This window comes from Rhinoderma darwinii, chromosome 3 (genome assembly GCF_050947455.1).
Source record: "Rhinoderma darwinii isolate aRhiDar2 chromosome 3, aRhiDar2.hap1, whole genome shotgun sequence".
Classification (NCBI taxonomy): Eukaryota; Metazoa; Chordata; class Amphibia; order Anura; family Rhinodermatidae; genus Rhinoderma; species Rhinoderma darwinii.
The window spans coordinates 385664220-385691673 of record NC_134689.1 but is presented as its reverse complement, the minus strand read 5'-3'; the positions used below and the strand labels follow the sequence as shown (position 1 = coordinate 385691673).

Genomic DNA, 27454 nt, shown 5'->3' with positions numbered 1-27454 from the left:
ACTTATATCGGTTTCTGGGAAAGCTGGGTTACGACCGATTTGTCTACCATTACAGTATTTACAGGGGCTATCACCCAACTTTCCAAAACGTTGCCATTTATTCCTACACCGTCACTATGCTGACAGATATCCATACCGATACCATAAGAGGGACACTGATGGTTCTTTTTGTAAAAAAATTACTTTTTTCATGCATATCTACTCGCTTAAATAGTTTTTAATTTACATAAGCAGAAAAAGAATTGTAATAAGGCCAGATTCACACATGGCATTTTGATGCAGTTTTTTTTTTTGTTTTTTTTTAGCCAAAGCCAGGGGTAGATCCGAAATATAAGGAGAACTTTAAATCTTTCATCTACACTTTTCTTTCTTTCTAGATCCAATTCTGGCTTTGGGTAAAAAATCTGCATAAAAAAATAGCATGCATGAATCTAGCAGTTTTTGATGCATTTGAGCCAAACCTGGACCGGATCCAACAAAAAAGGAAATGTATTAGTCCTCGCTTTAAACCGCATGTGAAAGGCCGGGACTTGTGACTGTAATATGGGCGCAGAAATACACCCGTATTAGGCTACTGTGAAACGGGCTTTAAAGGGGTTGTGCCATTTAACACATGTATCCCCTATCCACAGGATAGGGAATACCGGAGTTATCACTGGGGGTCCGACCGCTGGGACCCCCAGCAATCAGGAGAACGGGGGACCGAAAGCCATCCAGAGCGCTACATGAGAAGCTTGGACTTCCGGTATCTGTGCCGGCTTATTTGTTTGGCAGCTCCATAGAGATCAATAGAGAGCTGCTCGCGCATGCGCAGAAGAATCCCATTCATCTTTATGGAGCTGCCGGACACAGAACCCGGAAGTCCAAGCTTCTCATGTAGCGCTCTGGGTGACTTTCGGTCCCACATTCTCATGATCGCTGGGGGTCCCAGCGGTCGGACCCCCAGCGATCACACATGTATCCCCTATCCTGTGAATAGGGGATACATGTGTTTAATGGCACAACCCCTTTAAGATCCAAATTGCATCAGATAATCAAATAATATACAAGTTGGGGGTCTAATACTGTATGCTTTTAGGGACTAGACAGATTCTGGAGCAAAATAGTAAATGTATTAATGCAAATCTATTTATCATGTCAAATAGAGGGACATTTAAGGAGCAGAGATGGTCAAAAGTAGGAACGGTCCCTCCAAAAGAGGGACAATTGGGAGGTATGGATATCTACTTTTTATTTAAATAGAGCAGAGTCAGAAAAGTTGGGGGACGTGATGCCTCCATTATAGATATTGGGGACCCCATTAAAGTTTGTTGTGTACATGGGGGTTGTACAGAGGCTGTACAGCAGTACACGGAGTCCCTGTGGCTCTGTACTACATGGTGCTCCGTGTGGTGACATATTTCGGAAAGCAAAGCTATTAGGGGAGAATATATCCCTAATGCGGCATCTGATGGGACATGCCATGATAAATTCTATTTGAATTTGACAAAAAATCTAGCAGAAAAACTCTGCATTCATATGAGGCATATGGATGTGGGTATGGCCCTATAGACGTTTATGTGCGTCGTATTACGGCTCCGTACAGCGCAGATGTTGTACCGAGCTGTAACACACTCATGTACACGAGACCTAACAATGGTCATCCGACATCTGTTACCTGTATGGGAGACCAAGGTCACTCAGAAATAACTGGAAGAAATGCTCTTTTGATTTGCATCTAGTACAGAAATTCTTTATGGCCAGAGGCCGTGCTCAGTCTGCCAGTAGATCACAAATGGAGGAACCGGATTGTGATAAATCTTCACGTTATAGGCGGTTGATGACTGAGAGACAATAAAGAACAGACAGGCATGACTATAGTTTAGTACAACCAGAGCTCTATTCTGGAAAGAAGAACTTTATTACACAAAAAATAGGTGACATAGCACAATTTATTACGTATCCACTGGAATGAAATCCCACAAACATAGGAAAACTCCTTCATCTCCAATCCCGCCATACTGGAATCCTAAGAATTAGACAGAAATGCTACAATTCACCATCAGCACCCTGTAGAGGATCAGTCTTTCTGCAAAGTTCACAATTATTAGCTGGTCTGCCATATTGAACTCACATGCTGGGTAATACTAGTGCAAGCCTGGTGCCAGTACGCTCTCGTAAATACGTGGAGGAGTGCAATGTACTAGAGTAGTCAGAATCACAGCAGAACTGTGTAAAGTATTCCCACACATAGAATAGTGGACCACAACAAACACTCAACTAGCCACAATATACAGGTATCTCCTCTACCCTCATGTTATTTTAGACGCAAGAAGAACAGTAAGGGCTCATGCACACGACCGTAGTGGTGTGCACGGCCCGTGATTTGCGGCTCGGACGGCCGCGGAGTGTCATCCTCGGGCCGCCCGCAAATAGCGGGCTGTGCACATTTATTTCAAAGAGCCTGGATTGCAAAATACGGCCGTAATAAGACATGTCCTATCTTTTTGTAGTCCGGGCTCACAGGCAATGCACGGACCGTGGAAACCACGGTCATGTGCATGGGACCATAGAATGGAGTGGGACCGCAATTCACCTGCCGCAGAAACACGTTTGTGTGCATAGGGCCCAAAATGTTGTTACCTTTGTACCACCTCCGGTATACAAGGCACACATTCTATGGAGACAACATTCATGGCTAATCAGAGGAGGAACTGAGGGCAGTTCCTCAGGGGCGGCATTAACCTGAGCTGGACTTCTCCTCTTCAGGGGCAAGGCTGGAGGGGAGGTCCATTCATTGATCACTTTGGCTTTCTCTCCTGCAGCAGAGCACGAAAAGAGAACAAACATTATGTTCTGCTGTCCCGGAAGTGGGGATGGTGGTCGTAATGATGTGAACCAATAGAAAGAGTCCCATTTTTCATTTCACTATGAGGGCCCGTATTTTCTATGTATACCTCTTGTCAGCAGCTGGTGGTCTAACACTAACATGGGGGCATCTCTTTCATATATCTCATTCACAACTCAGCTATGTTGATCTACATACAAGACACAACCGCTACTTGTCATCTACATACACACACTGCAAGTCACATCTCCTTATTTACAACAATGTACAATGTTGTATGAGCATCAGCCGCATCTAAACCCTTCACAGGTGTTGAAAGAGCTTTGGTCGCCTCCAAATCACGTCTTCCTTTATGTCCTGACTTGAAACTTTCCAGCTTTAGTCATGTATTTAATTCCTTTGAAGGGTTTGTATTTCTCGCCATACATGTCCAACCTGTTCACCTTTAATCCTACAGGGGCAGCATACAGAAAAGATGAATTAAAAGATGTTGTTAGCTGTACATGATTGTTTATTAACAAAAATCGACATCAACTTTTTATGCACACATATATAGAAATAAAATAGTGAAAAGTCTTGTTTAAAGGGATATTCCGACCAAATAGTCGTTTAAAGGGATATACCACAGGATATGTCATAAATGTCAGATAGATGTGGGTCCCACCTCTGGGACCCGCACCTATCTCTAGAACGAGGCCCCTAAACACTGATCTACCTGTGTGTGTGTGTGTGGGCCGGATGATTTCCGACCATGAAGGTTAAAACCACGTAGCTTGCCGAGCTACGCTGTTTTCGTAAGCCCCATAGAACTGAATGGTAGTTACGGGAACAGCGTAGCTCTCACGCTACGCTGCTTCCGCAACTGCTATTCACTACTATGGGAGTTACAGAAACAGCGTAGCTCAGCAAGCTACGCCGTTTTTGGAACTTCCGACCATAAAGTCAGGAAGTGACCAGGAGTCAGCGATAGCAGACAAAGCTAGAATGGGGTTTAGGGGGCCCTGTTCTAGAGATAGGTGCGGGTCCCAAGGTGGGACCCGCATCTATTTGACATATCCTGTGGATATGTCATAAAGGGGTTTTCCCACGAGGGACGTTTAAGGTATATCCACAGGATATGCCTTAAAAGGGTTGTTCAGTCGTAAGAAATTGATGTCCTATCCAAAGGATAGGCCATCAATAGCTGACCAGTAGAAGTCCGATTCTCGGCCCCCCAGCCGATCAGCTATTTTGAAGTGACCGTGGCACTCCTAAGAGTGCTACTTTCCATTTATTCCTTATCTGCTCGTACTGTGATTCGCCATCCCACTTGTAGCGCCACTTAACAGTATTACAGCCTTCTCCCATTGAAGTAAATAGGAGATGATTGTAATAATGTGAACCAATGCTACAAGTGTGTCGGCAAATCACAGTACGAGCAGTCACAGTAATAAAGGGGAAGCAGCGCCCGTATGTCCGCCACGGCCCCTTTAAAATAGCTGATCGGCAGGGGTACCGGGAGTCGGAACCCCACCGATCAGATAATGATGCCCTATAGGATAGGCCATCAATTTCTTATGATTGGACAACCCCTTTAAATATCTTAGAGGTGGGCTCATGGACATTAACGGGGTGCCATGACACATGTTTGGCAATCCAAGGTGGCCAGCAGCTGACGCTAAGCCATGCATGTACTCCCTACATTGAAGTCTATGGGATTTAAATATCGGCTGTTTCCGTAACTCCCACAGACAGATCTCCCGGTCTGCACCAACTATTTCCGCTGGAAAACTTGGTTTGCAAAACAGGGGTAACAGGACACCCGTTCTCCTGATCCTGTGGATATGCCACAAATGTCTTTGTTTGGAACGCCCCTTTAAAGGTTTTCCATGTGACCTTGGAACATCATAGCGCCCAAAGATGCATAGAGGATAAAGCTAAATTTGCTAGCCATATTATGCGATCAAGCGTTGCTTCGGACATGACCAGTGTCTTGGGGTATATTTGCATGGTCAGACCAATAAGAACAGTGCTACATTGACAAAACTGTTCCTACTCTTGAAAATAGTGCATGGCATAGTCTGACAATTGTTCTAATTGGAGGACCAGGTTTACATTGTGGAAACTAATAGGTTTAGCATCATAGGCATAACAAAGATCGCTAGTGATCATTTCTTAATTTATGGTCGGCTTTAGATCAATTCCTAAGAGTAAGGTCAATTTCACATAGATTTAATTATGCAGCAAGTTATGGACAGTACTACAGATGCAACACCTTGACTCCATGCGGTTCTACGGACTTGAAAATAGATCACCATTGGTTCTATAGCCATCTAAGTTCAATCCACTAGAACCACATGGGGTTTGGATGTTCCAGTCATAATATGGACCCTAACATGTGGCTATCTGAAATTGGTGTAATGCTGTTCCCTTTCCTGAACAGAAAACCCCACGGATCGCTAAAACAAAGCGGCAGAAGCGCTCAGGTGAGCGCTACGCCGCTTGATTTCTGACCTGCTTTCCTCGGAGCGGTTTACGGGCTCAATAGAAAGTCTATGAGTCCGTACACCGCTCGTTTAGTTTTCCGAGGAAAGCTGATCAGAAACTAAGCAGCACAGCGCTTACCCGAGGTTTTCCACCGCTTAATTTTAGCGACGGGTGGGGGTCTCGATGACCGAACCCCCACTGATCAAAACTTCTGACATGTCACTATTACATGTCAAAAGTTTTTAGAATTTTCTATTCAAGGACGACAAACAGAGATATTGAAAATGGTAAGGCAGTCAAACAAATGATAGATACAAAAAAAGAAAGAAAAATAAAAAATAAAAATGTGGTCTCAAAAGAAATGAAGTGGCATGAAGAAATCCGACCATCCAACCACTGAACGATATTATACGACACTTGATTTGGCAAAGTCCTCCTCACGAACAGTAACACCAGGAAGGCCACGTAAGCTTAAACTCAGAGCTGGGGACATCACCATTTAGGTTTTTTTTTTTATATATATATTTTTTTTAAGTGGGTAAAACCATTTTTGGAGTTGTGTGGTCCTCTGGATTGTACCTGAGATAGCTAGCTGTTGGATCTTGAAGTTAAGGTTTAGTGTAGGATTCTCATCAGGTTTTGAGCAACCAGCTTGGAGGATCATGGTTCCTTTCAGACATGGTAACTTCTGAGGATTAATCTTCCCCACCTCCCATGACAATAACTAGGAGAACAGATGTAATAGTGAGATAACGGAACGTGGAAAACATATCTGAATATTCATGTGTGGGTTGAACAACAGACCTTGGTCACAGGATCAAAGACATATGTCCCTTGGGTAGAGGTCAATGTCATATTCAGGACACCTTTTGGCATTTGCCCAGTTACAGTCACGCCCTCCACAGTCTTGCCCATACTCTGCTTGGGTCCTAGGGTCACCTCAAAACGTCCAGAGCTGCTTCCTTCCCGAAAACTAATCCCATGCTTCACATAGACTGGAATGGCCACCAGGCTGCAACGCAAGAGTAGTCAAATGCCACACAATGAGAAGACCTTGGTTAATATATTACTAAATAAGTCATGGAGTTGGAATGGCCACCACTACCTCAAGACTGACCAGCTTAGTCAATTTAATTTCCCATTGAGGAGTGAATACCCAAGGATATTTGGCAGGTCCCCTGCATACATAAGATTGGACCGCAATAAAATTGCCGGTAGGATTCTAATGTATATGGAAACTTTAGAACAAATATAAATGGAACTTGGCCTAAAACATCACATCTATCCCATTTGATATACATCATTACATCATATACTGGAAGACCCCATTTTTAGAATGAACCGTAACCTTTCTAATATGTCTGTCAACATCACAGAATTATAATATCTGCCAAGCAGTACCACAATATAGAAATAAAATCGGTTTCCACTAGAGAAGACAGACAATTAAATGGTCTATCTCCCTTCTTACTTCTGGGCGCTGACATGGTAGGACAGCAGTCGGAAGTTCCCATCTGGAGGGATGAAAGACAAGATCCGTTCTGATTCCCAGCGCTTAAAACGTACACAGGGGTGGAAGCTCACGTCATCCAAGAGGCGAGGATTCTGCAAACATCAGGGTAACAATATATAATAGAAACAAAGTATATAATTGTATTATTCCACATATCTGGCAGCCAAGTACACTCATAATCTACATCATAGTTACACAATTAGTAAGTACGGTTGAAAAAAGACACGTCCATCAATTTCAACCAAGCGAAGGTAAAAATTTCTACACATAGGAGCTTATATTTTTTTGTTCTAGGAGATTATCTAACCCTTTTTTAAAGCCATCTACTGTCCCTGCTGTGACCAGCTCCTGCGGTAGACTATTCCATAGATTCACAGTTCTCACTGTAAAGAAGCCTTGTCGCCTCTGCAGGTTGAACCCTTTGGGCGGGTTCACACATGGCGGAATTCCACTTAAATTCCGCTGCGGACACTCCGCAGCGTTAATCCGCAGCGGAGCCGTTTCTCCATTGACTTTCACTTTAATTTAGCAGTGTTCGTTTACACGATGCGTACAATTCCGCTGCGGAGCATAGGCTGCGGAGCGGAATTTGGTGTCCGCAGCATGCTCTGTCTGTTGCGGAGCAGTGGCGGACTCATGGCGGAATTTCTCCATTGACTTCAATGGAGATTCTAAGTTCCGCAATGAAGTCCGCAGCTGTCATGCACATGTCATGTGTGCTGCGGATGCGTCTTGCTTTTTTAACTTGACATTTCTTCATTCTGGCTGGACCTAGGTATTTCTAGGTCTACAGCCAGACTGAGGAAGTCAATGGGGCTCCCGTAATGACGGGAGCGTTGCTAGGAGACGTCTGTAAATAGTCACTGTCCAGGGTGCTGAAAGAGTTAAGCGATCGGCAGTAACTGTTTCTGCACCCGGGACAGTGACTACCGATCCCAATATACATGTATCTGTAAAAAAACATATAAGTTCATACTTACCGAGAACTCCCTTCGTCTGTCTCCAGTCCGGCCTCCCAGGATGACGTTTCAGTGTAAGTGACGGCTGCAGCCAATCACAGGCCAAGCACAGGCTGCAGCGGTCACATGGACTGGCGCGTCATCCAGGGAGGTCGGGCTGGATGCCGAAAGAGGGACGCGTCACCAAGACAACGGCCGGTAAGTATGAAAATCGTTTACTTTCACTAGGGAAAGTGCTGTCCCTTCTCTCTATCCTGCACTGATAGGGAGAAGGGAAGCACTTTTCCCGCAGTCTGCAGCAGCTAGTCCGCATCAATGTACTGCACATTTTGTGCAGATCCGCTGCAGAATCTGCAACGCAGATTCTGTGCGGCATCGATGCGGACAGTTGCGGAGGAATTCCGCCATGTGTGGTCATGCCCTTTCTTTCTCCAGACGTAGGGAGTGCCCCCTTGTCTTTTGAGCGGGTTTTACAAGGAACAGGATTTCACCATATTTTTTACATGTGCCATTAATATATTTATATAAGTTAATCATGTCCCCCCTTAGTCGACTTTTTTCAAGGCTAAATAGGTTTAATTTTTTTTATCTTTTCCTATAACTTAGATTCTCCATGCCCCTTATCAGTTTTCTTGCTGCTCTTTGTATTTTTTCATCCTTTCTATGAACTGGAGCCCAGAACTGAACTGCATATTCTAGATGAGGCCTCACTAATGCTTTGTAAAGTGGTAATATTACATCCCTGTCCCGCGAGTCCATGCCTCTTTTAATACACAACAATATCCTGCTGGCCTTTGAAGCAGCTGATTGACACTGCATGCTGTTATTTAGTTTATGATCTACCAGTTCACCCAGATCCTTCTCAACAAGTGACTCCCCCAGCGTAGCCCCCCCCCCCCAGGACATATGATGCCTGCAGGTTGTTGGTACCCAGTTGCATGACTTTACATTCTTCAACATTAAACCTCATTTGCCAAGTGGACGCCCAAACACTCAGTGTGTTCAAATCAGCTTGCAATTTACATACATCTTCTATAACATCAGTGGTAGTCAACCTTAAATGCGGGCTGCCCTCTTTCTATAAAAGCTCTATTCTATATACACCGTTCAGTCATAACCACCTGCCTAATATTGTGTAGGTCGCCCTCATGCAGTCAAACAGCTCTGACCCATCGAGGCATGAACTCAACAAGATCTCTAAAGGAGTCCTGTGGTATCTGTCACCAAGGCATTAGCAGAAGATCCTTTAAGTCCTGTAAGTTGTGAGGTGCTGCCTCCATGGATAGGACATCCGATTGAGATCTGGGGAATTTGGAGGCCAAGTCAACACCTTGAACACTTGGTCATGTTCTTCAGACCATTCCTGAATTTTTTTTTCAGTGTAACAGGGGGCATTATCCAGCTGAGAGAGGCCGCTGACATTAGGTAATGCTGTTACTATAAAGGGGTGTAATTTGTCAGCGTCAAAGTAACATTCACATGAATGCCAGGTACCAAAGTTTCCCTGCAGAACATTGCCCAGAGCATCACACTGCCTCCACCGGCTTGTCTTCTTCCCATAGTACATCCTGGTGCCATTCCTTGCCCAGGTAAGCGACACACACGCAGCCCAGCTGCCATTGTAACCAGATAATCAACGTTATTTGCTTCACTTGATGGTGGTTGTAATGTTATGGCTGGACAGTGTTACAATTGGATTGCTCTAAATTCAATGTTTGTGCCACTTGCCAACTAACTTACCATAAAAGACAATGTTAAATCAGGCATCCCACTAAGTTTTACACAAGCGTCTATCACACCCTGAATCTCAGCTGCCACTGTACATCCTGTAAAGAAAAATACAGAATTAAAAAAATATATAAAAAAAAAAAAAAGGGGTTAACCACAAGACTCAAGCTTTTTATACGGCCCTTTTGTTCTGGAAATCAATGGTGGTCTGAGCTTACAGACTTCCTCAATGTAATCATATGAAAGATATCTCTGTCATATTAAAAGATCATTTTGACTGGATTTTCCCTTTAACTCCTTAACGCCGAAGGACGGATATATCCGTCCTCAGCAGCTGCTAGTTCGCGCAGGAGGACGGATATATCCGTCCTGTGATGGTGCGGGTACTGAGACTGTACCCACGCGATCAGCGGCAGGAGCACGGCTGTTATACACAGCCTGGCTCCTGCTGCAACTGCCGGAATCGAAGCGCGCTCCGATTCCGGCAGTTTAACCCATTAAATCTGTCAATAGTAACAGCGGCATCTAATGTGTTTGACAGAGGGAGGGCGCTCCCTCTGTCACCCGATCGGCGCCCCCTGCAAACAAATCGCGGGTCGCCGTCGGGTTTCCATGGCAGCCGGGGGCCTAACAAAGACCCCCAGGTCTGTCTTCAGCAAATGCCTGTTAGGCGATGCCGGAGGCATGACCTAATAGGTTGCCTGTCAGTTTTACACTGACAGGCAATAATGCTTCGGTATACTAAGTATACCAAAGCATTATATATGCGATCAGCACATCGCATAGTGAAGTCCCCTGGTGGGACTAAAAAAAAAAAAAAGTAAAACAGTTAAATAAAGTTTGTGAAAAAAAAAAAAAAAAAGACAGTCAAAGTCAAATAAAACTACTTTTTTGTCCCAAAAAGTGGTTTTATTTAGTAAAAGTGTCAAAACAATCACACACACACACACACACACACACACACACACACACACACACACACACACACACACACACACACACACACACACACACACACACACACACACACACACACACACACGGTATCCCAGCGATCGTAAGAACTTGACCAATAAAATGAACACATTAATTAAACCGCCGGATGAACGGCGTCCAAAGAAAACGCAAAAAACAACGTCAAAATTCTCTCTTTTCTCCCATTCCCCCCATAAAAAATAAAATAAAAGTTAATCTATAAGTCCTATGTACCCCAAAATAGTACTAATGAAAACGACACATTGGCCCGCAAAAATCAAGCCCACGTACGGCCATATTGACGGAAAAATAAAAAGATTACGGCTTTTGGAATGCAGCGATGCAAAAACAAGTAATTTTTTTCTAAAAGGGTTTTTATTGTGAAAACGTAGGAAAACCTATAAAACCTTTACATATTTGGTATCCCCGTAATCGTGCCGACCCATAGAATAAAGTTAACATGTTATTTATGCTGCATAGTAAACGGCGTAAATTTATAACGTGAAAATCAATGCTGGAATAGCTGCTTATTTTCAATTCTCTCCTAAAATAAAGTTAATAAAAGTTAATCAATATATTATAAGCATCTAAAAATGGTGCAATTACAAAATACAACTCGTCCCGCAAAAAACAAGCCCTTATACGGCGATGTCGACGGAATTAAAAAAAAGTTACGACTCTTGGAATGGAAAACAAAAAATAATCCTTGATCCTTAACGTGCAAAATGGCCTGGTCATTAAGGGGTTAAAGTGAAGCTCGAACCTTTTAACATCATATCGTTTTTAAGTCCAACCTTCGGAGTGGATTAATTTCATAATATAACTTTATAGTGGGGAGACCTCAGTTTCTCATACACAGATCTCCAAATCCTCTGCATATACAGAGTTACATCATAAACTTCTGGTTGCCTGCAGTTGCCACTAGGGGGAGCTTATCGCATACCGTTTTATTATTACGTAGTAAGCTCCCTCTAGTGGTGGCTGCAGGCAGTCAGAATCTTATAATTTACCTACGGGATTTTTTTGTTCTATTTTAGAAAACAACTGCTAAAAAGATACACAAAAAAAATTAAAATGTGGGATCCATTTAGATAAAGAAAACCCAAACACTGTTCAAGGTGCTCCCCTTTGGCTTCTCCCCACCCTTCCCGGTTTGATTGACAGGTCTCTTCCTATTTGCGTATTGCAGATTGAAAATTACACGGATCATGTTGCTCAACTGGTACACGAGGACTTTACCAATACAATTACCTGATTTATCAATGATAGCGTCTATCTCTTCTATTACATCAAAGTAGGCTTCGTTGTTGGTATATTTCACCCCTGTTCTCCTCCATGGGACCACTGAGAGTTGTCCTGTAGGAAGCTGGTCACCCACATTTGAGCTGCCTGAAAAGAACCGATAGAATTCAAGAATCACTCTAGAATCGGCCTTAATGGCTCTCTATTACTAGGCCCTGTTCACACAGAGTTTTTTTTGCCACGGTTTTTGCCGCGGAAGCCGTGGCAAAAAGCGGCCGAAATTGCCTCCCATTGATTTCAATAGAAGGTGGAGGCGTTTTTTTCCCGCTAGCAAAAAAAACGCTCATGAGAAAAAGAAGCGACATGACCTATCTTGAGGCTTTTTCCGTGTGAAAAACCCCATTAAAATCAATGGGGGATGGAAGAAAAACGCTTTTCTTGCCACTTTTTTTGGGCAAACTCTTGCGGTTTTTTCTTTGCCTGTTAAAGAAAGAGGTAACAAAGCGTCAAAAAACGCTGGTGGTGCAAAACCACTTAAAAAAAAAACGGAGCTCATTTTTTCAGGCGGAATTTTTTGCCTGCAAAAAAACTCAGTGTGAACAGGGCATTAAAGGGATTGTCCACTTTTGTGCAATCCTTCAACATTTTCCTTAGTACAAAATCCCCTATGTATTAATACAATTCTGAGAGTGTTACCTGTAATGGTGTTCACCACGCTGCGTAGGATGGTTGGGGGTTTGATCAACTCCTTTAGGATGTTGGATTCGGTGGCAAGTGGGAATCCATTATCCAGCATCTCCTCAAGGACCTCATAGACTACTACAACATTCTCTTTAATGACTGCTTCTGAGCATGACCCAAAGTAATCCTACAGGATGAATAGGAAGACGTTATACGGGAATAAAGGAGTACATTTTGTATTTTATTGGCCGATTTTCTGGTCACAACTCACCACTTCCCACCAAGGCAAACGCACATTTTATTTGAACGATTAAATAGTTAATGGCTGGCTAAACTAAATATGTAAAGGCTATATTTTTCCCATCTTGGTATGGGCTGTCATGGAGGTAGTCTGGTTTCCCACCACATTTTATAGCTCCAGCACAGTCTTCCATTATACTTTCTCTACCAATTTCTCATGGTTTCGAAGATCTCTGCTTGCTGTCTTCCAATGGGAATCTTCATTGTCTACTACCAGTGGCATACAATTCTGTCCATGGTCATGTCATAGACACATACGTGCACGGCTCGTTACAAGACTGTGTGTGCATCCCATGACCAGGACAGAATTGTATCACCTGGGAGTAGACAATGAAGGTTCCTACTGAATGACAGTAAGCAGAGATCTTCAAAACCATGACATTTTATACGTTAGAACTTTTCATTATACAAGGAGTAACATTTATTTGCCAAAACCGGAATATCCCTTTAATTAGCTTGATTGGCCTTAATATGTGATTGTTAGATAGGAAAAGTCAAGGCTTTTTTGTAGAGAGGGCAAAATGGGCAAATGCCTAAGGCCAGTTCACATTTGTGTTGGACCCTCCGTTGGACAGATCCAGGCGAAAATACCGGATATAATAGTGAAGCATGCTGCGCTATTGTTTACAATAAAACCACGGACACCCTGGCGAAAACCATTAAAGTCAATGGGTTTTGTCGGGCGCTGATGGTGTCCGTCGTACAACAGAACCGCCGCTTCCGGTATTTTTGCTGTTCTGCTCCTCTGATGGAGCAGAACAACGGACAGACCAACGCAGATATGAATAAGGCCTAAGAGCCCCATCACCCTCCACAGAATGATTGACTGAAGTGCCTGACTACCAGTATCTGATGCTTGACTTAAAAATTATTGTATACCATTGTAAGGTGGTATGGCATGTATAGCTGTTATTTGGGTATTGTGGTGGCACTATCTGCACACTGTATGGCGGTATTAACCGTATTATTAGCCAATGCATTGTACTGTAATTTTTTAATTTTTGCACTTGTAATATTTTAGGCTTTGTTCACATCTGTATCAGAGGCTCCATTCAGAGCCTCCATCAGATATAACAGAAGTATTAGCTATTCTTCTCATGAAAACCCCGGACTCCACAATGGAACCAATTATGAGGCAATGTTCACATTTGCGCTGTAGCTTCCAACGGAAGCCTCAACGCTCTGCCAGCGTATACCACTGGTGCCTGACAGACCCCATTGACTTATAATGGATCCATTGGGTTCCAGCATGTGCAACGTCATTTTAATAGGAAAAATAGCATTGCACAGAATCTGCGATGCAGATGTGAACAAAGCCTAATTAACTCCTTAAGGACGTGGACTCGTTGGCACATTCAGGACGCAGCCCCATTTTTCAAATTTGACACGTGTCACTTTATGTGGTAATAACTTTGGAATGCTTTTACCTATCCAAGCGATTCAGAGAATATTTTCTTGTGACACATTGTACTTTAAGTTAATGGTAAAATTTGCTCGATACATTCAGTATTTTATTGGGAAAAACACCATTTTTCTAAATTTAAATGTATCGGCTTGTAAAACAGATAGTTTATACTTTAGATTGGCATAGTTTTTTTGAACATCCTTTTATTTTTCTGGGACAATACAAGGCTTAGGCCTCATGCACACTTCAGTCAGCCGTTGTACAGCCGGTAATGACGATTCAGTGAAAAATGGAACACACTTGGTTAGCTTCCGCGTGCAGTCCGTTGTTTCACAGAACAAATCAATGAAAAGTCCGAGACTGTTCCGTCAAAAACGGACAGTAGTATGAACTGTCCTATTTTTGACAGAACGGCCACACGGTTCCAATAAAATAACGGAAGTCTGCATAGCCCCATTGAAATGAATGTGTCAGTGTTATCCGTTGAAAAAAAACGGATAGGACCCTGACGAAAAAACTGAAGTGGGCATGAGGCCTTAGAACTTTAGAAAAAATTTCTCACATTTTCAAGAAAATTTCAAAAGGCTATTTTTACAGGGACGAGTTCAGTTGTGAAGTGGTTTTGAGGGGCCTATACAATGCAAACCCCCTTATATCACCCCATTTTAAAAACTGAACCCCTCAAAGTATTCAAAACAGCATTTAGAAAGTTTATCAACCCTTTAGGTTTTTCACAAGAATTACAGCAATTTTTTTTTGCAGAAATTAATTTTTAATCCTTTTTTTTAACCAGAGAAACGCAACTCAATATTTTTGCCCAGATTCTGCAGTTTTTAGGCCCAACTCACACGAGCGTGTTTCACGTCCGTCTTACGCATGTGAAAATAACGCACGTCACACGGACCTATGCAAGTCAATGGGGCCATTCTGACATTCCGCGTTTTTTACGCGTGTGTTTGCTGCGTGAAACTCACTGCATGTCCTATACTTGTGCGTTTTTTGCACATCACGCAACCATTGAAGTCAATGGGTGCGTGAAAATCATGGACAGCACACGGACGCACATCCATGTGCTGTGCATGATTCACGCAATAGTTGCTAAAGGAATGATTTTGAAAAAGAAAAACACCTCCTTCAGTTTATTTTGCTGACGTGAAACGCGTGACATACTGATGACATACGCGCGTAAAAACCGCAGACACACACCATACACTGATGTCACACGGAACTGCAACGCAGGAAAAACGCTGCGTTTTTTACGCGCGCAAAATGGACACGTTCGTGCGAATAAGGCCTTAGTGACCCTTGTTTTGGAAATTACACCCATTAAGACATTTTAAGGGGTGTAGTGAGCATTTTGCCCCTTCAGGTGTTTTTTCATTAGTAATTAATGTGCAGCGGATAGTTCAAAGTGAAAATTGCAATTTTCCGCTGATTTGCTATTTTAGTGCACAATAGGTTGTGCCCAGTTTGTGCCACCAAAGACACACACCTCGTAAACGGCTAAGCGGGTTCTCCCGGGTATGGCAATGTCATATATGTGGACGTAAACTGCAGTTTGGGCACACTGTAGGGTTCAGAAGGGAGGGAGCGCCGTTTGGCTTTTGGAGCGCAGATTTTGCTTGGTAATAGTTCTGTTTGGGGTTTTGCTGGTATTTCAGTTTATAATATGGGGGCAAATGTAATCTGTGCGGAGTACATCAGGGTGTATGCAAGCTGTGCGTAGTACATCGGGGTGTATGTAATCTGTGAGGAGTACATCAGGGTATATGTAAACTGGGCGGAGTGCATCAGGGTATATGTAATCTGTGCGGAGTACATCAGGGTATATGTAAGCTAGGCGGAGTACATCAGGGTATATGTAAGCTAGGAGGAGTACATCAGGTTATATGTAAGCTGGGCGGAGGAGTACATCAGGGTATATGTAAGCTGTGAGGAGTACATCAGGGTATATGTAAGCTGGACGGAGTACATCAGGGTATATGTAAGCTGGACGGAGTACATCAGGGTATATGTAAACTGTGCGTAGTACATCAGGGTATATGTAAACTGTGCGGAGTACATCAGGGTATATGTAAGGTGGGCGGAGTACATCAGGGTATATGTAAACTGTGCGGAGTACATCAGGGTATATGTAATCTGTGAGGAGTACATCAGGGTATATGTAATTTGTGCGGAGTACATCAGGGTATATGTAATCTGTGCGGAGTACATCAGGGTATATGTAATCTGTGAGGAGTACATCAGGGTATATGTAATCTGTGCGGAGTACATCAGGGTATATGTAATCTGTGCGGAGTACATCAGGGTATATGTAATCTGTGCGGAGTACATCAGGGTATATGTAATATGTGAGGAGTACATCAGGGTATATGTAATATGTGTGGAGTACATCAGGATATATGTAAGCTGTGCGGAGTACATCAGGGTATATGTAAGCTGGGCGGAGTACATCAGGGTGTATGTAATCTGTGAGGAGTACATCAGGGTATATGTAAACTGGGCGGAGTGCATCAGGGTATATGTAAACTGGGCGGAGTACATCAGGGTATATGTAATCTGTGAGGAGTACATCAGGGTATATGTAAACTGGGCGGAGTACATCAGGGTATATGTAAACTGGGCGGAGTACATCAGGGTATATGTAAACTGGGCGGAGTACATCAGGGTATATGTAAACTGTGCGGAGTACATCAGGGTATATGTAAGCTGTGCGGAGTACATCAGGGTATATGTAATCTGTGAGGAGTACATCAGGGTATATGTAATCTGTGAGGAGTACATCAGGGTATATGTAATCTGTGAGGAGTACATCAGGGTATATGTAAGCTCTGCGGAGTACATCAGGGTATATGTAAGCCGTGCGGAGTACATCAGGGTATATGTAAGCCGTGCGGAGTACATCAGGGTATATGTAATCTGTGAGGAGTACATCAGGGTATATGTAATCTGTGAGGAGTACATCAGGGTATATGTAATCTGTGAGGAGTACATCAGGGTATATGTAAGCTGTGAGGAGTACATCAGGGTATATGTAAACTGGGCGGAGTGCATCAGGGTATATGTAATCTGTGCGGAGTACATCAGGGTATATGTAAGCTAGGCGGAGTACATCAGGGTATATGTAAGCTAGGCGGAGTACATCAGGGTATATGTAAGCTAGGCGGAGTACATCAGGTTATATGTAAGCTGGGCGGAGGAGTACATCAGGGTATATGTAAGCTGTGAGGAGTACATCAGGGTATATGTAAGCTGGACGGAGTACATCAGGGTATATGTAAACTGTGCGGAGTACATCAGGGTATATGTAAACTGTGCGGAGTACATCAGGGTATATGTAAGGTGGGCGGAGTACATCAGGGTATATGTAAACTGTGCGGAGTACATCAGGGTATATGTAATCTGTGAGGAGTACATCAGGGTATATGTAATTTGTGCGGAGTACATCAGGGTATATGTAATCTGTGCGGAGTACATCAGGGTATATGTAATCTGTGAGGAGTACATCAGGGTATATGTAATCTGTGCGGAGTACATCAGGGTATATGTAATCTGTGCGGAGTACATCAGGGTATATGTAATCTGTGCGGAGTATATCAGGGTATATGTAATATGTGAGGAGTACATCAGGGTATATGTAATATGTGTGGAGTACATCAGGATATATGTAAGCTGTGCGGAGTACATCAGGGTATATGTAAGCTGGGCGGAGTACATCAGGGTGTATGTAATCTGTGAGGAGTACATCAGGGTATATGTAAACTGGGCGGAGTGCATCAGGGTATATGTAAACTGGGCGGAGTACATCAGGGTATATGTAATCTGTGAGGAGTACATCAGGGTATATGTAAACTGGGCGGAGTACATCAGGGTATATGTAAACTGGGCGGAGTACATCAGGGTATATGTAAACTGGGCGGAGTACATCAGGGTATATGTAAACTGTGCGGAGTACATCAGGGTATATGTAAGCTGTGCGGAGTACATCAGGGTATATGTAATCTGTGAGGAGTACATCAGGGTATATGTAATCTGTGAGGAGTACATCAGGGTATATGTAATCTGTGAGGAGTACATCAGGGTATATGTAAACTCTGCGGAGTACATCAGGGTATATGTAAGCTGTGCGGAGTACATCAGGGTATATGTAAGCCGTGCGGAGTACATCAGGGTATATGTAATCTGTGAGGAGTACATCAGGGTATATGTAATCTGTGAGGAGTACATCAGGGTATATGTAAGCTGTGAGGAGTACATCAGGGTATATGTAAACTGGGCGGAGTGCATCAGGGTATATGTAATCTGTGCGGAGTACATCAGGGTATATGTAAGCTAGGCGGAGTACATCAGGGTATATGTAAGCTAGGCGGAGTACATCAGGGTATATGTAAGCTAGGCGGAGTACATCAGGTTATATGTAAGCTGGGCGGAGGAGTACATCAGGGTATATGTAAGCTGTGAGGAGTACATCAGGGTATATGTAAGCTGGACGGAGTACATCAGGGTATATGTAAACTGTGCGGAGTACATCAGGGTATATGTAAACTGTGCGGAGTACATCAGGGTATATGTAAGGTGGGCGGAGTACATCAGGGTATATGTAAACTGTGCGGAGTACATCAGGGTATATGTAATCTGTGAGGAGTACATCAGGGTATATGTAATCTGTGCGGAGTACATCAGGGTATATGTAATCTGTGCGGAGTACATCAGGGTATATGTAATATGTGAGGAGTACATCAGGGTATATGTAATATGTGTGGAGTACATCAGGATATATGTAAGCTGTGCGGAGTACATCAGGGTATATGTAAGCTGGGCGGAGTACATCAGGGTATATGTAATATGTGAGGAGTACATCAGGGTATATGTAATATGTGTGGAGTACATCAGGGCATATGTAAGCTGCGCAGAGTACATCAGGGTATATGTAATCTGTGAGGAGTACATCAGGGTATATGTAATCTGTGCGGAGTACATCAGGGTATATGTAATCTGTGCGGAGTACATCAGGGTATATGTAATCTGTGCGGAGTACATCAGGGTATATGTAATCTGTGCGGAGTACATCAGGGTATATGTAATATGTGAGGAGTACATCAGGGTATATGTAATATGTGTGGAGTACATCAGGATATATGTAAGCTGTGCGGAGTACATCAGGGTATATGTAAGCTGGGCGGAGTACATCAGGGTGTATGTAATCTGTGAGGAGTACATCAGGGTATATGTAAACTGGGCGGAGTGCATCAGGGTATATGTAAACTGGGCGGAGTACATCAGGGTATATGTAATCTGTGAGGAGTACATCAGGGTATATGTAAACTGGGCGGAGTACATCAGGGTATATGTAAACTGGGCGGAGTACATCAGGGTATATGTAAACTGGGCGGAGTACATCAGGGTATATGTAAACTGTGCGGAGTACATCAGGGTATATGTAAGCTGTGCGGAGTACATCAGGGTATATGTAATCTGTGAGGAGTACATCAGGGTATATGTAATCTGTGAGGAGTACATCAGGGTATATGTAATCTGTGAGGAGTACATCAGGGTATATGTAAGCTCTGCGGAGTACATCAGGGTATATGTAAGCTGTGCGGAGTACATCAGGGTATATGTAAGCCGTGCGGAGTACATCAGGGTATATGTAATCTGTGAGGAGTACATCAGGGTATATGTAATCTGTGAGGAGTACATCAGGGTATATGTAAGCTGTGAGGAGTACATCAGGGTATATGTAAACTGGGCGGAGTGCATCAGGGTATATGTAATCTGTGCGGAGTACATCAGGGTATATGTAAGCTAGGCGGAGTACATCAGGGTATATGTAAGCTAGGCGGAGTACATCAGGGTATATGTAAGCTAGGCGGAGTACATCAGGTTATATGTAAGCTGGGCGGAGGAGTACATCAGGGTATATGTAAGCTGTGAGGAGTACATCAGGGTATATGTAAGCTGGACGGAGTACATCAGGGTATATGTAAACTGTGCGGAGTACATCAGGGTATATGTAAACTGTGCGGAGTACATCAGGGTATATGTAAGGTGGGCGGAGTACATCAGGGTATATGTAAACTGTGCGGAGTACATCAGGGTATATGTAATCTGTGAGGAGTACATCAGGGTATATGTAATCTGTGCGGAGTACATCAGGGTATATGTAATCTGTGCGGAGTACATCAGGGTATATGTAATATGTGAGGAGTACATCAGGGTATATGTAATATGTGTGGAGTACATCAGGATATATGTAAGCTGTGCGGAGTACATCAGGGTATATGTAAGCTGGGCGGAGTACATCAGGGTATATGTAATATGTGAGGAGTACATCAGGGTATATGTAATATGTGTGGAGTACATCAGGATATATGTAAGCTGTGCGGAGTACATCAGGGTATATGTAAGCTGTGAGGAGTACATCAGGGTATATGTAAACTGTGCGGAGTACATCAGGGTATATGTAAACTGTGCGGAGTACATCAGGGTATATGTAAGCTGTGCGGAGTACATCAGGGTATATGTAAGATGCGCGGAGTACATCAGGATATATGTAATCTGGACGGAGTACATCAGGGCATATGTAAGCTGCGCAGAGTACATCAGGGTATATGTAAGCTGCGCGGAGTACATCAGGGTATATGTAAGATGCGCGGAGTACATCAGGATATATGTAAGCTGTGCGGAGTACATCAGGGTATATGTAAGCTGTGCGGAGTACACCAGAGTATATGTAAGCTGTGAGGAGTACATCAGGGTATATGTAAACTGTGCGGAGTACATCAGGGTATATGTAAACTGTGCGGAGTACATCAGGGTATATGTAAGCTGTGCGGAGTACATCAGGGTATATGTAATCTGTGAGGAGTACATCAGGGTATATGTAAACTGTGCGGAGTACATCAGGGTATATGTAATCTGTGAGGAGTACATCAGGGTATATGTAATCTGTGAGGAGTACATCAGGGTATATGTAATGTGTGTGGAGTACATCAGGATATATGTAAACTGTGCGGAGTACATCAGGGTATATGTAATCTGTGAGGAGTACATCAGTGTATATGTAAGCTGTGCGGAGTACATCAGGGTATATGTAAACTGTGCGGAGTACATCAGGGTATATGTAAGCTGGGCGGAGTACATCAGGGTATATGTAAGCTGGGCGGAGTACATCAGGGTATATGTAAACTGGGCAGAGTACATCAGGGTATATGTAATCTGGGCGAAGTACATCAGGGTATATGTAAGCTGTGCGGAGTACATCAGGGTATATGTAAGCTGGGCGGAGTACATCAGGGTATATGTAAGGTGGGCGGAGTACATCAGTGTATATGTAAGCTGGGCGGAGTACATCAGGGTATATGTAAGGTGGGCGGAGTACATCAGTGTATATGTAATCTGTGAGGATTACATCAGGGTATATGTAATCTGTGAGGAGTACATCAGGGTATATGTAAGCTGTGCGGAGTACATCAGGGTATATGTAAGCTGGGCGGAGTACATCAGGGTATATGTAAGGTGGGCGGAGTACATCAGTGTATATGTAATCTGTGAGGAGTACATCAGGGTATATGTAATCTGTGAGGAGTACATCAGGGTATATGTAATCTGTGAGGAGTACATCAGGGTATATGTAAGCTGTGCGGGGTACATCAGGGTATATGTAATCTGTGCGGAGTACATCAGGGTATATGTAAGCTGGGCGGAGTACATCAGGGTATATGTAAACTGGGCGGAGTACGTCAGGGTATATGTAATCTGTGAGGAGTACATCAGGGTATATGTAATCTGTGCGGAGTACATCAGGGTATATGTAAGCTGGGCGGAGTGTATCAGGGTATATGTAAGCTGTGCGGAGTACATCAGGGTATATGTAAGCTGGGCGGAGTACATCAGGGTATATGTAAGCTGTGCGGGGTACATCAGGGTATATGTAAACTGGGCGGAGTACATCAGGGTATATGTAAGCTGTGAGGAGTACATCAGGGTATATGTAAACTGGGCGGAGTACATCAGGGTATATGTAAGCTGTGAGGAGTACATCAGGGTATATGTAATCTGTGCGGAGTACATCAGGGTATATGTAAACTGGGCGGAGTACATCAGGGTATATGTAAACTGGGCGGAGTACATCAGGGTATATGTAAACTGGGCGGAGTACATCAGGGTATATGTAAACTGGGCGGAGTACATCAGGGTTTAATAAGAGGGTATAATAATGGGGTAAATAAATAATATTTCATAGAAATGTGTCCGGTGTCACACTGATAAATGGTCTTTGATCTTATCCACTTTTGAACACTACACATTTTGTGCCACTATATTCTGAGAGACAGAACTTTTTTATTTTTCAGTAAAAAAATCTGTGTAACGGCTTGTTTCTTGCGGGACGGGTTGTAGTTTTTATTGGTACTATTTTGGGGTACAAGGGACTTTACGATCACCTTTTATACCAGGTTTTGGGAGGGTTGGTGATAAAAAAATAGTATAGTTTTTTATTTTATTTCTGCAGTGTTGAACATGTGGGAAAAATAACATTATAGTTTTATAGATTGGGTGGTTACGGATGCGGCGATACCAAATATGTGTACTTTTTTTTAACAGTTTAATTTTTTTCCTATAATAAAAGGCTTACTATAGGAAAAAAGTCAGTGTAGGTTTTTATTAGCTTGAAACTTTTCTTTATACACTTTTATGAAACATTTATTTTTCTTGTCCCACTAGGGGACTTGAGGGCCTGCACCTCCTGATATTTACTCTAATGCATTTCACTACCCACATAGTGCAATGCATTAGAGCTGTCAGTCATTCACTGACAGAAAGCCTATTAGGTCCCGTCTGTGGGCGGGGCCTAAAAGGCTATCGTATGTGGCAGGGCAGGCCATTGTTGGGCCATAGCAACTATCGGCATCCTCACGATCACATCGTGTCGCTACAAGCCACTAAGATGCCGCGATCGCAGCATCTAAGGGGTTAATGGCAGGGATCAGAGCTAGCTCCGTTCCGTGCCGGTACAGCACGGTGTCCGCTGTAACATACAGCCGACACCGGTGGCTGATGTCGCAGGCTCAGCTTCTGAGCCTGTGCCATCTTGTTACTGCGGCCGGATGCCTTTTAGGCCCCGACTCTGGTCGGGACCTAGCAGGCTTCTGTACTTGGCAGACCGGAGGCCATTGTTAGGCCTGCGGTCTGCCTGAGCAGTCATCGGAACCCCGTGATTTAATTGAGGTTTCCAATCCGCTTGTAAAGACCATAGATGCAGCGCTTGCTTTTGAGCTCTGTATCTAAGGTATAAATAGGCCGGATCAGAAGCTAGCTCCGGTCTTGGTCTTGAAGCAGTGATAGCGTTAAGATATCACTGCTTTAAAACTGTGTCTGCAGAGACAGTACCCTGTTAACACTATGGCTGGGTTCACACACCCTATTTACGGACGTAATTCGGGCGTTTTAGCCTCGAATTCCGTCCGAAAATACGGCTCCAAAGCGTCGGCAAACATCTGACCATTCATTTGAATGGGCTTTACGATGTTCTGTGCCGACGGTCATTTTTTTAAAAAGACGCCCGCCTCAAAGAAGTGCCTGCCACTTCTTGAGACGTAATTGGAGCCGTTTTCCATTGCCTCCATGAAAAAACAGCTTAAATTACGTCCGTAATGGACGCAGCGAAAAACGCCTGCACATGCCATTACGTCTGAAATTCCGGAGCTATTTTCTCCTGAAAACAGCTCCGTAATTTCAGGCGTAACGGAGGCTGCCGTGTGAACATACCCTATGACGTAATAGTCCATCAGTTTGCGTTAATAGGACAACACCTGTGACGGACTATTATGTCACATAGCGTTAAGGGGTTAAATGGACTCTGTCGGGAGCTGGTGGTATTCGTCATGTAAAAACCAGAAACCATGAGGCAGATGTGAACAGTGCTTGAAATTGTATATTTTTAATTTTTACTTCTAGCATGAGCTATCTGCTTACCCTCCCGTCTTCCAAAAATGCTAAATGTATATTATAAGCAACGGATTGCCCTGGGGCCTCCACAGACCTTGTTCCGGCCATGGGGATAGTAGATTGTAACCCGAATTGGCAACAAACCCAATAGATTTAAAGTGCTGCAGAATATGTCAGTGCATTATTGACGACTATGTATATGGTAAATACCTTTTGCAATTCAATGTAACCATAAAGGCAATGTTAAACTAAACGGAATTAACAGATGAGAAAATACCTGAAACGTGTCCACAACACGGTGAAGAAACTCAATTGCAAATAGTGGTGGCACCTCAGTTTGGATGACAGCCACGAAAAAGATGGCATGTCGGTAAACACTGAGTAGGTAGTGGTGAGGTGTAGGGATGATTGGGGGCACATTTTCTGCTTCAGACGCCCTTTCTTGAGCCTCAAAAAAGTAGTCACAGACAGAACGAGATACGACGCTCTTCCAGTGTTTCTCCAAGAAGATGTCCCCAGAAGGGTTAATGAGGAACAAGCTGTGAATCATGGTTGATGATGGACAATCCTTATGATATTTTTGGGTCCCTGGAAAGAAAAAAACAATACACTAGTAAGATTTAGGACCACCGCACGTGATTATGCCGACTAGAAGAGGATGTAGGCAGCAGCCAAGAGCATACGTCCCATAAGAATGAGCCATTGTAGCTCCTGGAGAGGAGGGCCCAAGCTCAGGCCGGTATCTGTGAGGCTTCATTTCACATCTACGCCGAGGTTCCGTTCGTGGGTTCCATCAGACCTTTCCGCCAGGGGAACCCACGTACGGAAACCATAGCATTCCATTAGCATACGCATAGATTTTCTCAGCATATACACAAGATGAACACACCGAGTCTTTGTGTTGTAAGGGCAGCCATATTGGTTGTCACCCAGCTTTCCCAGAAACAGATACGACTAATGTTCTGTATCCACCAGTACTGGAGTCATGTATATCACAATTTGACATGAACTCATCATGGTTTCTGCATTCTATTGGTTTGGGCTGTTCTGCAGCTCTGCGTGCGCTTACTCTAGACTTAATCTGAACTGTTCATTTCTAATTACCTCAGAGTGCAGACTTTGCAAAGCAATGAAGCACAATTATCAATAGTGTAGTAAAAATGGCACATTAGAAAGGAAAAACGAGTATTAGAATGAAAATTGCGCCAAATATTTCAAAATTGTGTAATGTTACATAATGGTGCACATCTGTCATAAATATGGTGCACCTCACTGACGGCATTTTTGTAACACGCATTCCTTTTTTTCTGCCATTTTATTTGAATGTACAGTCACATTCCTTGAATCCAGCATCTGGTAATCCAGAATGACAGATTAAAGGAGTTTAGCATGTCATTTATATAGGAATTCTTGAATTTTCCACCCCACCACTTGTTTCTCAATATATTTTATGTACCCCAAAATGGTGCCATTAAAAACTATGACTCATCCTGAAAAAAACAAACCCTCATACGGCCACGTCGACGGTAAAATAAACACACACACACACTATACTATAATGAAAAGACCGTCTGTGGATATAGGATCCATTTTATATGTAAACATCCTGGAGAGACGTATATGTACACAGACTGCTAATACAGCGGCCGAATAAGGAATTACTTATATTTGGCGATGCTACTGTCACATGACTTGTTCTATAAAGTTCTGTAACATATGTCGTTTAGGCATCATGCACGCGACTGTGCGGTATTTACAGTCGCGGAGTGTCACCCGCATTTGCGGACCGTGCTCACAGTCCAAAAATGCAAAAAAATAGGACATGCCATGTCATTTCTACGGCCCGGACCCACACCCCGTAAATATCCAGGATGGTGTCCGTGGCCGATAGTAATTAATGGGTCAGTATTTACGGATCCATAATTGCGGATACAAATTACAGTTGTGTGAACGAGGCCTAAATTATGTACACAAATATTCACATCGGAATTAGGTGACTAAAAGTAATGACGCCTGGTCACGCACTAAATATATAGAGGTACATGCCATCATTGTGGACTACTACCAACACCAGAAAGGGGCTGGGTATGGTTGCGTACCTAATCCTCTATATAATAATTGTACGTTATACATATTCCGCTGACCCCAAGCAGATTTCTTCCACCCTTTTTATATAAAGAAATGTGTGCAAATTCCGCCCTTCCATGTTACCCACAAGTCTTTAAGGCACTCCCAGATTCTACATCCTGGCCTACACCAATATGTTACTACATAATGACCAGATAGTAATGAGAGGCCATAAGGTGAAGCAAATATATATATATATATATATATATGTGCACCCTCTATTCACGTGCACTACTTTACTTGGGGTACGTATAGCGTGTCTAAGCAGGAATCTACTCAGTGTAGTATTGTGTAAGATTATATGGATCAGCGTGATCGCCCGCCTTGTATCCCCTCTGTATCACCCAGTTTCGGGACTCTGCAAGGTGCAATGATTATGATGCACAGGGTAAAGAAGGTTTCCAGGAAGAGATCTGGCAGGTCCTACCTTACACAGGTCTCCGGTACATCAGATACAATGTCAGGCTCATTCAGTGCGAGCTGCTTCCTCTGTATCATATGATGCTTCCTCCCCTCCAGCTGCTCAGCTGACTCCCTCCTCCCACAGTAGCAGCAGCATTGTGTGCACAGGGGAGGAGCTGACTGCAAGGATCTGAAGCACCCAGGTCTTGTGTCATGCATGCTACTGTTCCAAAATGTCTGCATTTTGTCAATGCGTTTCCAATCTCCCTTGTCATGGATGCAATGTAAGTGCAAGGCCAAGAGAGCAGACTTTGTTGCAGCAGCGCCAGAGCTTTCTATAAACATTGTAAAAGTGCGGTGACTCACGATTATGAAGATTCAGATTCCCCAAACTGATATGATCAGTAATAGAAGTTGGCAGATTATAAAAGGGGTTTTCTGTATTACCAAAAAATCTGCAGAGAATTGCCGGATTCTGAGTCCAGATGTTCCTGGTCTTCCTTGCGGTGTCTCGTTTATACTGAATGCTCCAGTGACCATGGGATGTTCTACGTCACCATCACCTGTTGAATCATACATCCGGGTGAAGTTGTGCTGGATGACACAGGCTTTGATGACGTGGTTCACATCGTCCGCATCCATCTGGATTGTTGGCATGAAGAGCCTCCATTTATTTGCGAGAATAAATGGAGGGTTCTGGCATAACGGGCGAGCCCTGGTGAGTTTAATATGCGCCTCCAGTCGTCTAAACCATGCCTTGGAATGGGGTGTATAACATGGGTGGAGAGTCCAAAGGCCTCATCTGCCACTATCACAAATGGTGTCGGGGGTCCTGAAGATCCGGACAGTAGGCTGGGTTCTGGGAGGGCTAGCTGGTTGTT

At 43.5% G+C, this 27454-nt stretch overlaps 1 protein-coding gene across 2 annotated transcripts; it reads right to left on the bottom strand.

Annotated features, from left to right (window-relative positions):
- Positions 1-1860: 1860 nt before the first annotated feature.
- Positions 1861-26708, bottom strand: AP3M2 (adaptor related protein complex 3 subunit mu 2). 2 transcript variants are annotated; one of them, XM_075858912.1, is made up of 9 exons: positions 26599-26708; positions 24322-24632; positions 12407-12578; positions 11720-11857; positions 9506-9591; positions 6765-6898; positions 6098-6305; positions 5873-6017; positions 1861-3278 (listed from the first exon to the last, which is right to left on the bottom strand). In XM_075858912.1, exons 2-9 carry the CDS (start codon positions 24592-24594, stop codon positions 3178-3180), a joined length of 1257 nt encoding a protein of 418 aa, XP_075715027.1. In that variant the 5' UTR covers positions 24595-24632; positions 26599-26708; the 3' UTR covers positions 1861-3177. The 2 variants fall into 2 exon arrangements, with proteins under 2 accessions (XP_075715027.1, XP_075715026.1); XM_075858911.1 differs by lacking the exon at positions 26599-26708 and adding an exon at positions 24934-25043.
- Positions 26709-27454: the final 746 nt, after the last annotated feature.